The 14,242-nt window shown below is 32.9% G+C and overlaps 1 protein-coding gene across 3 annotated transcripts in view; it reads left to right on the top strand.

Annotated features, from left to right (window-relative positions):
- Window positions 1–14,242, top strand: part of LOC139523557 (uncharacterized) — a 102,605-nt gene that overhangs the window by 41,179 nt on the left and 47,184 nt on the right. For all 3 annotated transcript variants that reach the window (XM_071317674.1, XM_071317675.1, XM_071317676.1), the window contains exons 42-53: window positions 335–693; window positions 1,137–1,251; window positions 3,918–4,138; window positions 5,215–5,329; window positions 6,725–6,930; window positions 7,560–7,674; window positions 8,730–8,893; window positions 9,156–9,270; window positions 9,709–9,908; window positions 11,721–11,835; window positions 12,919–13,124; window positions 13,807–13,921. In XM_071317674.1, coding sequence (XP_071173775.1) covers window positions 335–693; window positions 1,137–1,251; window positions 3,918–4,138; window positions 5,215–5,329; window positions 6,725–6,930; window positions 7,560–7,674; window positions 8,730–8,893; window positions 9,156–9,270; window positions 9,709–9,908; window positions 11,721–11,835; window positions 12,919–13,124; window positions 13,807–13,921 — 2,046 coding nt within the window. The remainder of the gene's footprint in view (window positions 1–334; window positions 694–1,136; window positions 1,252–3,917; window positions 4,139–5,214; window positions 5,330–6,724; window positions 6,931–7,559; window positions 7,675–8,729; window positions 8,894–9,155; window positions 9,271–9,708; window positions 9,909–11,720; window positions 11,836–12,918; window positions 13,125–13,806; window positions 13,922–14,242) is intronic.

Consider the following 14,242-nt stretch of genomic DNA (forward strand, 5'->3'; position numbering starts at 1 on the left):
ATTATTTGTAGCACTATGTTAATTTTATAATTAAGTTAATTTGAAAATTTGGATTAGTTGCTTCTTCAAAAGCTTGAAAGCAATCAATTAATGCCTTTACAGTGTAGGATGACTATTTTATGGACAGAGAGTATTTTAGGAATTTTGATTAACAAACATTATATATGTTTGATTAGCTGCAGATGCTTTATAAATCGACTCAAATTCAAACAGATCCTTACAACAGAAATTAAATAGGTTTTTGCACATGTGATTGTGTGCAATTAATATAAAACCCACTTGAGGGTGAAATATATAGTTATATATTTTCTGAAATACAATTTTCTAATTTCAGATGCCCTTCATATCCCAACCTACCATCAGGTTGTACAAGAACAACAGATCCTAACGATGTCTGTTGTCAGATACCATTCTGCCCATCACAAGCACCCCATCAAACACCACCAAACAATCCATACACTGGTGCACCAACACGGGCCCCAATACCATACACAGGCGTTCCAACTCAGACACCATCACCAACACCGTATACAGGACAACCAACACCAAAACCAACACCATACACAGGAGTACCAACACTAGCACCATTTGCAACAACACCTAAATACCAAATACCAACATTACCTGTTGGGGTCATTGTAGGTGGCAGTCCCAGTCCAAATCCACAAATGGGATTTACAAATGCTCCCTCTAGTGAGTATAACATTGTCTTTAGATTGGTTTTTACTTATTTCAATGAGATGATTCTATACCGCTCTTTTCTTGGATTCTTACTACCAGTACTGTAAATTCAGAAAATAATGATGTAAAATTTAATTGTCTTTATAGACTTTGCCATTCAGGAGTTGCGTCCCTTGTAAAATATTACTTATTTTGATTACACACAGCAACTTGAGAATGCCTTTTTGAATTTTAATATTTTGTTACTCATTTCGAAACAGAGGTTTGGATAAGTTTTGATAATATTCACTTTAGTCATTCATTATATAATTAGTTACGGCCCTTGTATTATTAACACTGCATTTAATAAATATGATTTTTTTTAATGCAGTAATTTTGACAATGTTAAATATCCCATGGTGAAGTTATGCAGTAAAGAATTAAATAATATAAAATGTATAAATGTTTATTTATAGAATACTGTGAATACAAAGGAGTAAGATATACAACTGGACAGAGATGGAGAGATGGTTGTGATTACAACTGTGTTTGTGTTGATGGAATGTCTGGTGTCTACCAATGTAGTCAGAGGTAATTTTATTTGATCATATGTCATGCTGCTGATGTTTGATAAATAGTTGTATTTTGATACATTTGTTCTAAAGGAGGAATGGTAGTACTGTTTTTGCCTGTCTGTTGGTGTTTCCATCAGTCTAAAGAAATTTTGTTGCATTTTTCTTAGAAACAACAAATCAGTGCTTCGTGGCTTTTGATTGCAACATGATGTAAGCATGCTATACAAAGTAATGCATATCTACATTCAATACTTATAAACTTTCCGTTTCCTGAATACTACCGTAATCGGGCTTGTATTGTTCATGCTGGTACATAGTCGGCACCCCCTTCTCCCCACGAAATTTCAGGAAAAAAAACTTTTTGTAACTGTTAGAAAAGGTCTAATGAAACTCCAGTTATTTCAAATCGAGTGTTTTCCATCATCAAACAAAAGCTGAAACTGCTTGTAAATGATTCTAGAACACTTCATGATTGTTAAAATAAGTTTGAATCACACAAAAAAAAAATTTAGAGACTTGTTTATGTTTAAACTGGAAGTTTGAATAGCACATGTAAAAGAAAGAAAAAAATGGTGAGAGTCGAAATCCGTACATAATAGATATCACTATAATACAAGTTTGAAAGTAAAACAGTTCCATCCTTATGTAAAACAGTGTTTATTATGTCTATCACACTAATGTTTGAAGGGTCTTAAGCTAATACAAAACATATTTTTCAGTATGAAGCACCAAAACGGAATGAAATAATAACCGATTACGTTTTGTAGTTTACACATTGTAAGCTGGTTTACAGTTGTGTTTTTTACTTTTTTTGTACCGTTTCATTCAAGCAGATACCATGCAGTTTATTTTAAGCACAGCATTGAAAAGAAATGAGAAATTTGTAATGAAGCATTTAATTTTTAAATTTATCAGTATTAATTTGTAATTGAATAAAAATAACTTATTAATATGGATTAGGTAAAATTATTAGTTTGAAAAATGGTAAGAGCGCCCTCTTCAATATCAATAACAAACATGGCGGAATGTAAACAAGCCACCTCACGAAAAAAAAATTCTTTCTCTTATTTCTTGTTTATTGTACTCTATAGTCCGCATCCCTGTCTGGCCGGTTCAATTTTGGAGGATAAAAAAGACTATACAAGCCTTTTAAGGGTAATTAATATCTTACACATAATGGCCTTCTATGCAATGTTCATCACATTTTTCTGAGGATCTATGAATTATAGTTTCCTAAAGTTGATTATCAATCTTCATGTAAGGATGCTATACCATGCAATGTATTTTCACATCCATAGGTCATCAACTTTCTGTTACGAAAAAATGTAGCAGGGTTATCATTTGTGAACAATAGCTAACAGTTCACCTTGTTTCATATGCATTTATTTGACGGGACATTTTATACAGTCCTTGGATGGTGTAAACTTCCCAATAACACCATACACCATTACACCATACACCATACCCCATTACACCATACACCTTGTACCATTACACCATACACGTTACATCTTTGCACCATACACTTTACACTTTACACCATACACCATTCCCCATTCTATCTACACGATCCGAAATTACCCATAATGGAATTAAATTTTAAATATTAAGATTTTAATTATGTTTATGCTTACAATCCGAAAAAATTAAATAAAAAAAACTTCGTTTGCAAGCAATGAAAGGTCGTACACTATCATTCACACCATTCCCGATCGCACGTTACACAATCACACCATTCCTCATACACCATTACACCATTCCCCTTACACCATACACCATAGCACCATACACCTTACACCATTGCACCATATGCCATACACCATTACACCATACACGTTGTTTTGGGAAGTTTACACCATCCAAGGGCTGTAGTAAGCAAATGTTTATTGATCTCTCTAAAGTAGGATAACTTAAATTTCATTTGACTATTTTCATAAGATAATAACACAATTTAAAGATTGATAGTAGAACTTTCTTTTTAGATTTTAATGATTTCTGATTTGCGGGGGTTTATTGGACTTTAATTTTGAAAAACAGTAGAATGTTCATGTCTTGTAAACAAGGAATTATTTGAATCTGGAATAATTTTGAATTCTAAAAAATGGATAAGAAATAAATGTATGATGAAAACTAACCTCATTAAGGAAGGTTAGCCATGCATGCATGGCTAAAGGGGACTAGTTTGTTCATATTGAAATATTATTGAAAGTAAAATGAACCTTAGTCATGTGGGCATGGCTCACCCTATTTACATGATTTATAGGTTGGGTAATAGTTTCCATCATAGATTTTTAAGTATTTTTCCAGAATTCAAAATTATTCCAGATTCAAATATTTTCTTGTTTGTATGACAACTCCAAAACAGATTCAAAAATAACATTAAATTTGTCAACATAATTCTCAGCCACCAAGGGTAATTTTCTGTTTTCTGTTTGCTGATTTATTGATCTTGAGTTATGGGACTTAAGTCATGAAAGTCTTTTCTACTACCCACTCTTTGTACATTAACTTAATTTGTCTTTTACTGCACAAATAAGAGCTATCGGAAGTAACTGCAATTTCTTGTCTTTTTTTTAATTTGAAAATACAGTCTGTATATCTGAAAATAAAAGAGTGTATTTATCATTAGCAATTAATATTTAAAAAATTACAGTGATGATGAAAGAAAAAATTTCTTTAAAGGTGTCCAAAATTCCCACAATTACCAGCAGGATGCATTATGGTAACCGACCAGAACGATCCTTGCTGTCTTGTACCAGATTGTCCAAAAACACCAGCACCAACCTTTGTGCCAACAGCAGGCCCAGGACAAACCTTGAACCCAACACCTACACCAGGACCAGGAGGAGAAACACCATCACCACAGCCTACAAGGACTGTCCCATTCTTACCAAACCCTAATGGTAAATATCGTTTTCTACCACTTTTACTTGGCAAATATTTTGACTGGAATATCCCTCCAATGTTGTTTTTTAACCAATGCAAACTGACAATTATATAAAATTCACATTTTAAGTGATCATGCTGCATTCCTACATCCATAGATAAGTATAGTTAAAATCGTAAGATTTTGATTTCTAAATATACATATACAGACAAGTGTGGTAGGGGCTGTTCAAGAAATAAATGTGTTGGTTTAGGGGTGGGGGGGGGGGGGGAGAGTTACAAGGCTCTTTTTTTAGCTCACCTGGCCCATAAGGAGTTATTGCCCTTTAAAGTCAAAAATCTACTCCTCTGAATCTTAATTAGGCCAAATTAAACCAAACTTGGCCTAAATCATCCTTAGGGAATCTCTAGTTTAAAAAATGTATCCGATGACCCAGCCCATCAACTAAGATGGCTAAAAATAGAACATAGGGGTTTACTATAGAAGTCTACGATAAAATTGTAAAAAAACAATTTCAAATAGTCACAACTTGAAAACAAATTTGAATAATGATTAGGGGTCTTCAGTAACTATTGTAAGACTACAATGGGATGACCTACTTTAAATTTAACTACTGGGCCAAATTAAACCAAACTTGGCCGCAATCATTATTAGGTTATCTCATACTATTTATTATGATTTTAACCTTATTTTACATTATTTCAACCTTATTTTACATTATTTCAACCTTATTTTACATGATTTCCAAGACCGAAGTAGATACAGGTGAGCGACACAAGCTCTTGAGAGCCTCTAGTTTTTTTAAATTCAAGCTATCTTGAAAAAAAATCAAATTTTAATATAAGACTCCCAATACATTTAATTCTGGAACAGCCCTAATTTTGTATATCCAATGAGTCATCAACATGACATTAAAGGAACACACCAATAGGAAGAGCAAATTACAATCCAGTATTGTAAAACCATAACCAAAATTATCAGCCAGCATTTACTTCTGGAGTAAAACCATGTCCAGAAAAGTAGACAGAGTAATATAAATCTAACACAACAAATGTATGGCAATTGACTCTTACCATATGTTTTATTTTGTAGAAGTATGTGTATACAAGGGTAAAACATACACACAAGGACAAGCATGGTATGATGGCTGTGACATGAAATGTGTGTGTGTCAACGGAATGACAGGAGTATATTCTTGCTCACAGAGGTAATACAATTTCATAAAATAGATTTATGCTTTATGCTATTTATCCAAAAGAACACAGGCAAACATTTGTATTCTAAGCACACAACTTTGATAAATAATCATGGGTCTAAATTTGAAAACTGAATTATTATTTACTGTCCTGCTAACCAAATAGAGTGAAACAGGAATTTTTTAAATGCAATTTTGATATATAGTTCATATGTGTTTATTCTTAGAATTGTCTTCAGAAATGACAGACATTCTTAAGCAATTTTACCTCATGTACACTACATCTATGAAAATAAGATTTTGTTGATGAATAAATTTCGTCTATGTGAATTCCTCCTTATTGATCTTGGGCCTTGGTGGCCAAGCTATCCTACTAGCACCAATGCCCAAGTTATCCAAGAAGTACCAAGGCCAAAGCCCTAGTTATCCAAGTAGTACCATGGCCAAAGTTATCCAAGTAGTACCAAGGCCCAAGTTATCCAAGTAGTACCAAGGCCCAAGTTATCCAAGTAGTACCAAGGCCCAAGTTATCCAAGTAGTACCAAGGCCCAAGTTATCCAAGTAGTACCAAGGCCCAAGTTATCCAAGTAGTATCAAGGCTCAAGTTATCCAAGTAGTACCAAGGCCCAAGTTATCCAAGTAGTATCAAGGCTCAAGTTATCCAAGTAGTATCAAGGCCCAAGTTATCCAAGAAGTATCAAGGCCCAAGTTATCCAAGTAGTATCAAGGCTCAAGTTATCCAAGTAGTACCAAGGCCCAAGTTATCCAAGTAGTATCAAGGCTCAAGTTATCCAAGTAGTATCAAGGCCCTAGTTATCCAAGAAGTATCAAGGCCCAAGTTATCCAAGAAGTATCAAGGCCCAAGTTATCCAAGTAGTACCAAGGCCCAAGTTATCCAAGTAGTATCAAGGCCCAAGTTATCCAAGTAGTACCAAGGCCCAAGTTATCCAAGTAGTATCAAGGCTCAAGTTATCCAAGTAGTATCAAGGCCCAAGTTATCCAAGAAGTATCAAGGCCCAAGTTATCCAAGTAGTATCAAGGCTCAAGTTATCCAAGTAGTACCAAGGCCCAAGTTATCCAAGTAGTATCAAGGCTCAAGTTATCCAAGAAGTATCAAGGCCCAAGTTATCCAAGTAGTACCAAGGCCCAAGTTATCCAAGTAGTATCAAGGCACAAGTTATCTAAGTAGTTTTTCTACAGTGATCACAACCATGTCAACATTGAGGTTGTTATTTGAACCTCACTTTTGTGAGGTGTGCTTGACTCCTATCTTGATTGACAAGAATCACTGGCATTCTGGTTCTCTCTGGGCACTCCAGCACTTCCTCTGTCAATAGAAACTGGCAACCATGGTTACCAAAGCCAATGTAGCTGAAACACCAAAAACATTTTTTTTTATCTTTTCAGATGTTCACAGTATGATCAGAATCCTAACTGTGTTTTGATTCCTGACCCATCTGATCCAGAGTGCTGTAAGAAACCACAATGTACATCCCAAAACACTAATCCACCTGTAATTGTTGGAACAAATCCACCACGTCCACCAGTATACCTCACATTTGGTCCAGGTCAAACCATCAATGGTGGAACTAGACCAACAGTCCCTGCTCCAGGTATGTATTTAAACTTAACATTATTAAGTAGCTTGAGTTAAGGGATCATAACCCCTGACTGACTCTTAGTTTTGAATTGAACTGTATACTATATAATGCTGTGGTAGAATGAGGTAGAATTCTAAATGGGCCATTATTCAGTGGATCATGTAATAGTATGGTGTGATTTTATACAACATTGTTAGTACATCAATTATAGAACAATGTGTCAGCAAAATGGTATAGTCACGATAAATTGGATGTCAAAATGTTGAAAGGTCGTACACACAAAAATAATAAGAGAGTAATATGAAAATAGCACTTAATCAATTTTATGCATCTGAAGTTCTATTCTGGATTTACCTACATCAGGAACTGTTAATGCCAATAATTTGAAAGCAGGATGGATAAGTACCGAACCAAGCTAACGAAAAGCTATACGACCAAATAGACTTAAAGTAATAGCCTAATCCGTCTACAGTCAACTTCCATATAACATGATATTAAAGTTTAAAATGTCAAAAGTCCAAATACACACAAATAACTTAGATTATCAACAATAGATCTAGATCAACATAAAATAGTTTGAAATCAAATCAACATTGAAATAAATGAGTTTGGAACTTATTTGCTATTTTTGTTGTTTGCAGAAGTATGTATTTACAATGGAAGACAATACAGCCAAGGACAAAAGTGGCAAGATGGCTGTAAATACACATGTGAATGTGTCAATGCTAAAATAGGAATGCACAAATGTATTCAGAGGTAATTGTAATCACAAATGTATTCAGAGGTAATTGTAATCACAAATGTATTCAGAGGTAATTGTAATCACAAATGTATTCAGAGGTAATTGTAATCACAAATGTATTCAGAGGTAATTGTAATCACAAATGTATTCAGAGGTAATTGTAATCACAAATGTATTCAGAGGTAATTGTAATCACAAATGTATTCAGAGGTAATTGTAATCACAAATGTATTCAGAGGTAATAGTAATCACAAATGTATTCAGAGGTAATTGTAATCACAAATGAGTAACAAACAATCAATTATCAGTAAATTATGGTGAGAAAAATTTGACATTATTTTATAAGGGACATCATCAAAAGATTAAAAACTTAAATCAAATAGTTTGGGGTGGGGGGGTCAACATTGCTGCAAGTTTTGTTAATCGAAAATCGATTTTACATATATCCCTATTGGTCAATCAATTTTTCCCAGTTTAAGTTAAGAGGGGGGTGTGGGGGTCAGTCAAACAACTATGTGAATTAAGTTTTTTATCCTTCAATGAACTTTTGATGTCGTCCCTAAGTTTTATGCAATTAATCACACATCCTAAGCATCCTTATTATTAGGTGCTTAATTCATATTTAGGTTACAAAATTTTATGAACTAAAAGAAAAATGTCAATATGTCAACTAAATATATTGCTAATGATTAATTTAACCACTTAATTATTTGCTTCTTTTTTTTTAAATAATGATGATTTCATATTTACATTTCTGTCAAGGTGAACTGTTCTATAAACATTTTTCCAGAAAAGAAATTGTCAAGAATAATCATAGTAATCACAACAGCTTTGATATAATCATCAATCTGAGAAAAGTACCGTGGATTCAATGTTATTCATGGTGTATATAAAAAGAAGATGTGGTATGATTGCCAATGAGACAAATATCCACAAAAGACCAAAATGACACAGACATTAACAACTATAGATCACCGTTTACAATCTAGAACTTTTTAAATCTATTGATTTGAAAATAAATGAATCTGAAGGAATCAGTTAGTTAAATTAAAGTCTTCAATTGAAACAGGTGTGCAGATATGAGCATGATTCCACCAACCTGCCAAATGAAGTATAATCCAATGGATCCATGTTGTCCATTACCTGATTGTCCAAATCTGTATGTCACTCCAATACCTGGAACCAACAGAACCATCCAACCACCAACTCTCAATCCTCTCATGCCACAGCCTAGTAAGTACCAAATATCTGACCCACAACCAATTTACAACACAAAATCTAACATGCCACAAGTAGGAATGGTTTAACCATCAATTCTCACATAACTCAATTTTGTAAGAACAAATATTTATACTATCTACCACCAGTTTTAACATTTCCCAACAGTTTATAAATCAGTAATGAATTCTTATTCACCATAAATGGAACAAATAATACATTGTGAAGAGTTTTTATATCATTATAAACAGCTAATACTTTGTATATTCTTTTACAGAGTATTGTGTATATAACGGTGTACCATACACACAAGGACAAACATTCAATGTTGGTTGTGAAAAGAAATGTATTTGTGATGATGCCTCAACAGGACATATAAATTGTAATGATCGGTAAGATTTTTAAAACAATTAAATTTTATATCACCAAGGTTTTTTTTTATTGCTGTTCACAACTAAGAAGTTATCCTTCTATAGAGAAATTTGAAATTGTAGAAATTATATATATATTGAACACAATTTTTATCATTGAGCTTGCTGATTCATGAGTTTGTAACAATTTCATTTCAAGTAATAAGAATAATATTGAAATATGTCCTAATTTACATCTAATATTTTTTCAATATCTTATATGTGGAGAAAATGTGAAGAAAGATGTTCTACATATTATAAATTGTTTTTGATCTAGAATGCCCATTAAATAAGTATACAACATCCCAAAATCATTTCTATACATTACCTGAAATACATTATGCTCCAGCTTTGTGCTATATTAATAATGAGATATACAAAACTGTCATGAAACTTATGAAAAGATTTGTTTCCTTTCAGATGCCCTACTTATCCACCATTGGGTGATGGTTGCCAGCTTTTGACCGATCCAAATGACCAGTGTTGCCAGGCTCCTCTGTGTGTTGATACCAACCCCAAAACTCCATTCCAAGTCATCACGGCTCCAAAGGGATCATATACTGGAGGCAATCAACCTCAAATTGGACCAAATAGTCAAATACCACATCTATCTACAGGAAGTAAGTTATAAGATACCACATCTATCTACAGGAAGTAAGTTATAAGATACCACATCTATCTACTGGAAGTAAGTTATAAGATACCACATCTATCTACTGGAAGTAAGTTATAAGATACCACATCTATCTACAGGAAGTAAGTTATAAGATACCGCATCTATCTACAGGAAGTAAGTTATAAGATACTGCATCTATCTACAGGAAGTAAGTTATAAGATACCACATCTATCTACTGGAAGTAAGTTATAAGATACCACATCTATCTACAGGAAGTAAGTTATAAGATACCACATCTATCTACTGGAAGTAAGTTATAAGATGCCACATCTATCTACAGGAAGTAAGTTATAAGATACCACATCTATCTACTGGAAGTAAGTTATAAGATACCACATCTATCTACTGGAAGTAAGTTATAAGATACCACATCTATCTACAGGAAGTAAGTTATAAGATACTGCATCTATCTACAGGAAGTAAGTTATAAGATACCACATCTATCTACTGGAAGTAAGTTATAAGATACCACATCTATCTACAGGAAGTAAGTTATAAGATACCACATCTATCTACTGGAAGTAAGTTATAAGATGCCACATCTATCTACAGGAAGTAAGTTATAAGATACCACATCTATCTACTGGAAGTAAGTTATAAGATACCACATCTATCTACAGGAAGTAAGTTATAAGATACCACATCTATCTACAGGAAGTAAGTTATAAGATACCACATCTATCTACAGGAAGTAAGTTATAAGATACCACATCTATCTACAGGAAGTAAGTTATAAGATACCACATCTATCTACAGGAAGTAAGTTATAAGATACCACATCTATCTACTGGAAGTAAGTTATAAGATACCACATCTATCTACTGGAAGTAAGTTATAAGATACCACATCTATCTACAGGAAGTAAGTTATAAGATACCACATCTATCTACTGGAAGTAAGATATAAGATACAAATTTTCATGGTTTTTGTAGGAACCAGTGCATGAACCACAAATACAAATGTTGAACGAAGTACAAATGTTCTATAGGATTGTATAAAGACTTTTGTAAAACCATGAAATCAAATACAGTTAACTTTCGTTGTCTCGAACTCGGTTGACTCGAAATTTGGATGAGTCGAAGTTTTTATGTGGTCTCGAACTTTGAAAAACGACCACTTATTTCACCCCATTATTCTGCAGTAAAATTAGCCATGTTGATAATTCCTGCAGAAGACGTACATTGTAGTCTTCTCAAACAGTTCGGACATGATTACATAGATGAGATGGGATAAAAAGAAACACACTATATGATAGTCATTGTTCCCATAGATATATCTACTTCCTGTTTATAAGTAATTGAATCTGCCTTTTTAAAAATGATTTAACATTTGATTATAATCATGGTGTTAGGGACGACATCAAAAGATCGATGTAGGATAAAAAACTTAAATCAAATAGTTTGGGGGTGGGGGGTCAACATTGCTGCAAGTTTTGTGAATCTAAAATCGATTTTACATATATCCCTATTGGTCAATCCAAGATTAAGTTAAGAGGGGGTGTGGGGGTCAGTGAAACAACTGTGTGAATTAAGTTTTTTATCCTTCATTGAACTTTTTATGTTGTCCCTTATGTAAGATTTTAAATGAAAGTTTGGGACAGTTGTTGATTCAATTTGGAGGTTCAAAAAGTTGTATCTCGTGACATTTTAATATGTATACGCCTAGTTTTCCACACAGGTGAATTTATCCAATTGAGTAATTTAATTAATTTTCTCTAAAAAGTTAAAAGTATTATTTCTGATGTTATAATTACAGAAGCCTGTACATACGGTGGAAAGATCTACAGACAAGGACAGAAATGGAAGGACGGCTGTCTATTTGAATGTGAATGTTTCGATGAAGCGACAGGAAGATACAGATGTACTGAAGTGTGAGTAGCTAATACAGAAATAGGTAGTATATATTTGTTTAGGGGCCAGCTGAAGGACGCCACCGGGTGCCAGAATTTCTCGTTGCATTGAAGACCTGTTGGTGACCTTCTGCTGTTGTCTGCTCTATGGTCGGGTTGTTGTCTCTTTGGCACGTTCCCCATTTCCATTCTCAATTTTATGTGAAAATAAGAAGTCACATTTTAAATTTGGATAGCATTATTTGTAGTCACCATTTCCTGAAATCACAATAATTGTACTTGCACTACTTTTGTCCATTATTTCACATTCTCAATAATAAATGTGTATTAACAGTATGTAAAGTCTGATTTACTTAACTGTAAACTGATCAGTATTGATTTTTGAATCAAATTGCTATTTGTGTTATTTAAAGATTATAACTGGACATGTTTATAACATTGATATTCAAAATAAACAATGCATAAATAATAAGCATTCAGCTCAAATAATTGAAAATGTGAAAAGTTTATCTGGTTTCTTATGGTACACAGGAATGAAATCTATATAAACTGATTTTCATAATTGTTTTTGAGGGCTATGATACTTTTTTTTTTATTCCCTTTTTATGATTAAAGTGACAAAATGAATTCAAACTTTAATAGATTAATTCTCAAACTTGAATATAACCATTCTTGTTTTAAAAATTCCAATAGGGTACATATATTATATTTTTGAGGTAAATAAATCATTTTGTAAGATGGATTTAAATGCAAAATGGTTTATAACCATTCTGTTATGAAATATATGTCAAAGTAAGGTTGCAGTTGATACTTTAACCTATGAGTTACCTGTTAGATTTATTCTGTATTTGTCTGAATTGCATTATTATATTGATATTTTATTGAGATTTATAACATAAATCATTACATGGATACATGGAGTGTGCAATTAAATTGATAGATCATTGTAATTTTGTTATGTTGCAAAATGAAGCAAAAATAGGGGATGAACATAATGTTTTAAAAAAATATCCCATGCTGAAATCCTGTAATTGAAACATGACAAATTAAGATACTTTGTTCTCAATATTGCATGTAATAGAGTTCTTTCATTGACTTATACAGATGTTCAAGACATCCACAAGTTCCATCTTACTGCACATTAGTACAAGATCCTAACAATGAATGTTGCCAGGCAGTCTACTGTCCATTACAACCTACAAATCAACCTCAACCTTATACAGGAGCACCAACTCTAGCACCACAGCCGTACACTGGTGCTCCCACTCCAAGTCCAACTCCAGGACAATATGTAACACCTAAACCTACACGTAAGTTGGTGATGATAAAGTATTTAAAACAAAATGGATATTAATATACATGTACAAAATATAAGCAGGCAATATATATGGTATATTCATATAAACTTTATTAAATTTTATAAGTGAATGCAGGAATCTATTAATTTGAAAAATATTGTAGGTTGCACTTCAGTAAATATAGACCATGCGAATTCCCTTACGAACTTCTTTTACGACTAATACTGTGCCACATTTACTATGAAGTTTCTAAAATATTTTATTCTAGAATAGAAAGTAAACAGGCACTACTTTTTTTGCAAAGGTCGACAGATATGGTTGTGAGGCATATTTTTGATAATTATATGCCTTGATCTTCTAAGAGTTTAAACTTATACTAAAATTAATTCTGTTCTACTCCTTCCTTTGAGTCTTCTTGAGAATACATGACTGCTATCTATGATCTATCTGTCTTTATACTGGTAAAATTCCCAAGTTGTGTCTCTATGAAATGAAACATGGAGATCATATCTTGGAACCAGTAGGTAAACAAAACAAAATATCTATAAATATAAAGTATCTCCCCAAACAAGGCATTGCTTGTGAATCAGCTGTATTTACTAGTGCAACTTAAAGGGTCCAAATTTATTTTTAATCTACACATCTCTTTCTCATATGTAGTGTGTCGTTTCATAGTTATGTTAATACCTTTCAGCAATGTGTGTATACAATGGTGTCGCATACAGACAGGGACAACAATGGTACGATGGATGTGATTTGACCTGCAGATGTGAAAATGCAATGAAAGGATATTACCGTTGTCAACAAAGGTAAATAAATAAACTTTCTTTATATACTTTACAATATAACCAATGATTGCTTATTATAATGTTAGTTTGAAAGGTTATAGAAGAAAATTTGTAAACAGTGAAATTGTAAGTTTTTTGCAACTGTTTAGCATGTACTGTGGATTAATTCTTATTGGTTGGATACCAAATTTTGTGGATTTAATTTATTGATATACAACAAATTTTTATGTTCCACAAAGCCCAAATTTTTTATAGGTTTGTATTCAAAACTTCGGCTAAACAAGGAAATCCAATATCAACAAAAGTTTTTATCAATCCACAAAAATTGATACCTACGAAAAA

This window comes from Mytilus edulis, chromosome 5 (assembly GCF_963676685.1).
Source record: "Mytilus edulis chromosome 5, xbMytEdul2.2, whole genome shotgun sequence".
Taxonomy (NCBI): Eukaryota; Metazoa; Mollusca; class Bivalvia; order Mytilida; family Mytilidae; genus Mytilus; species Mytilus edulis.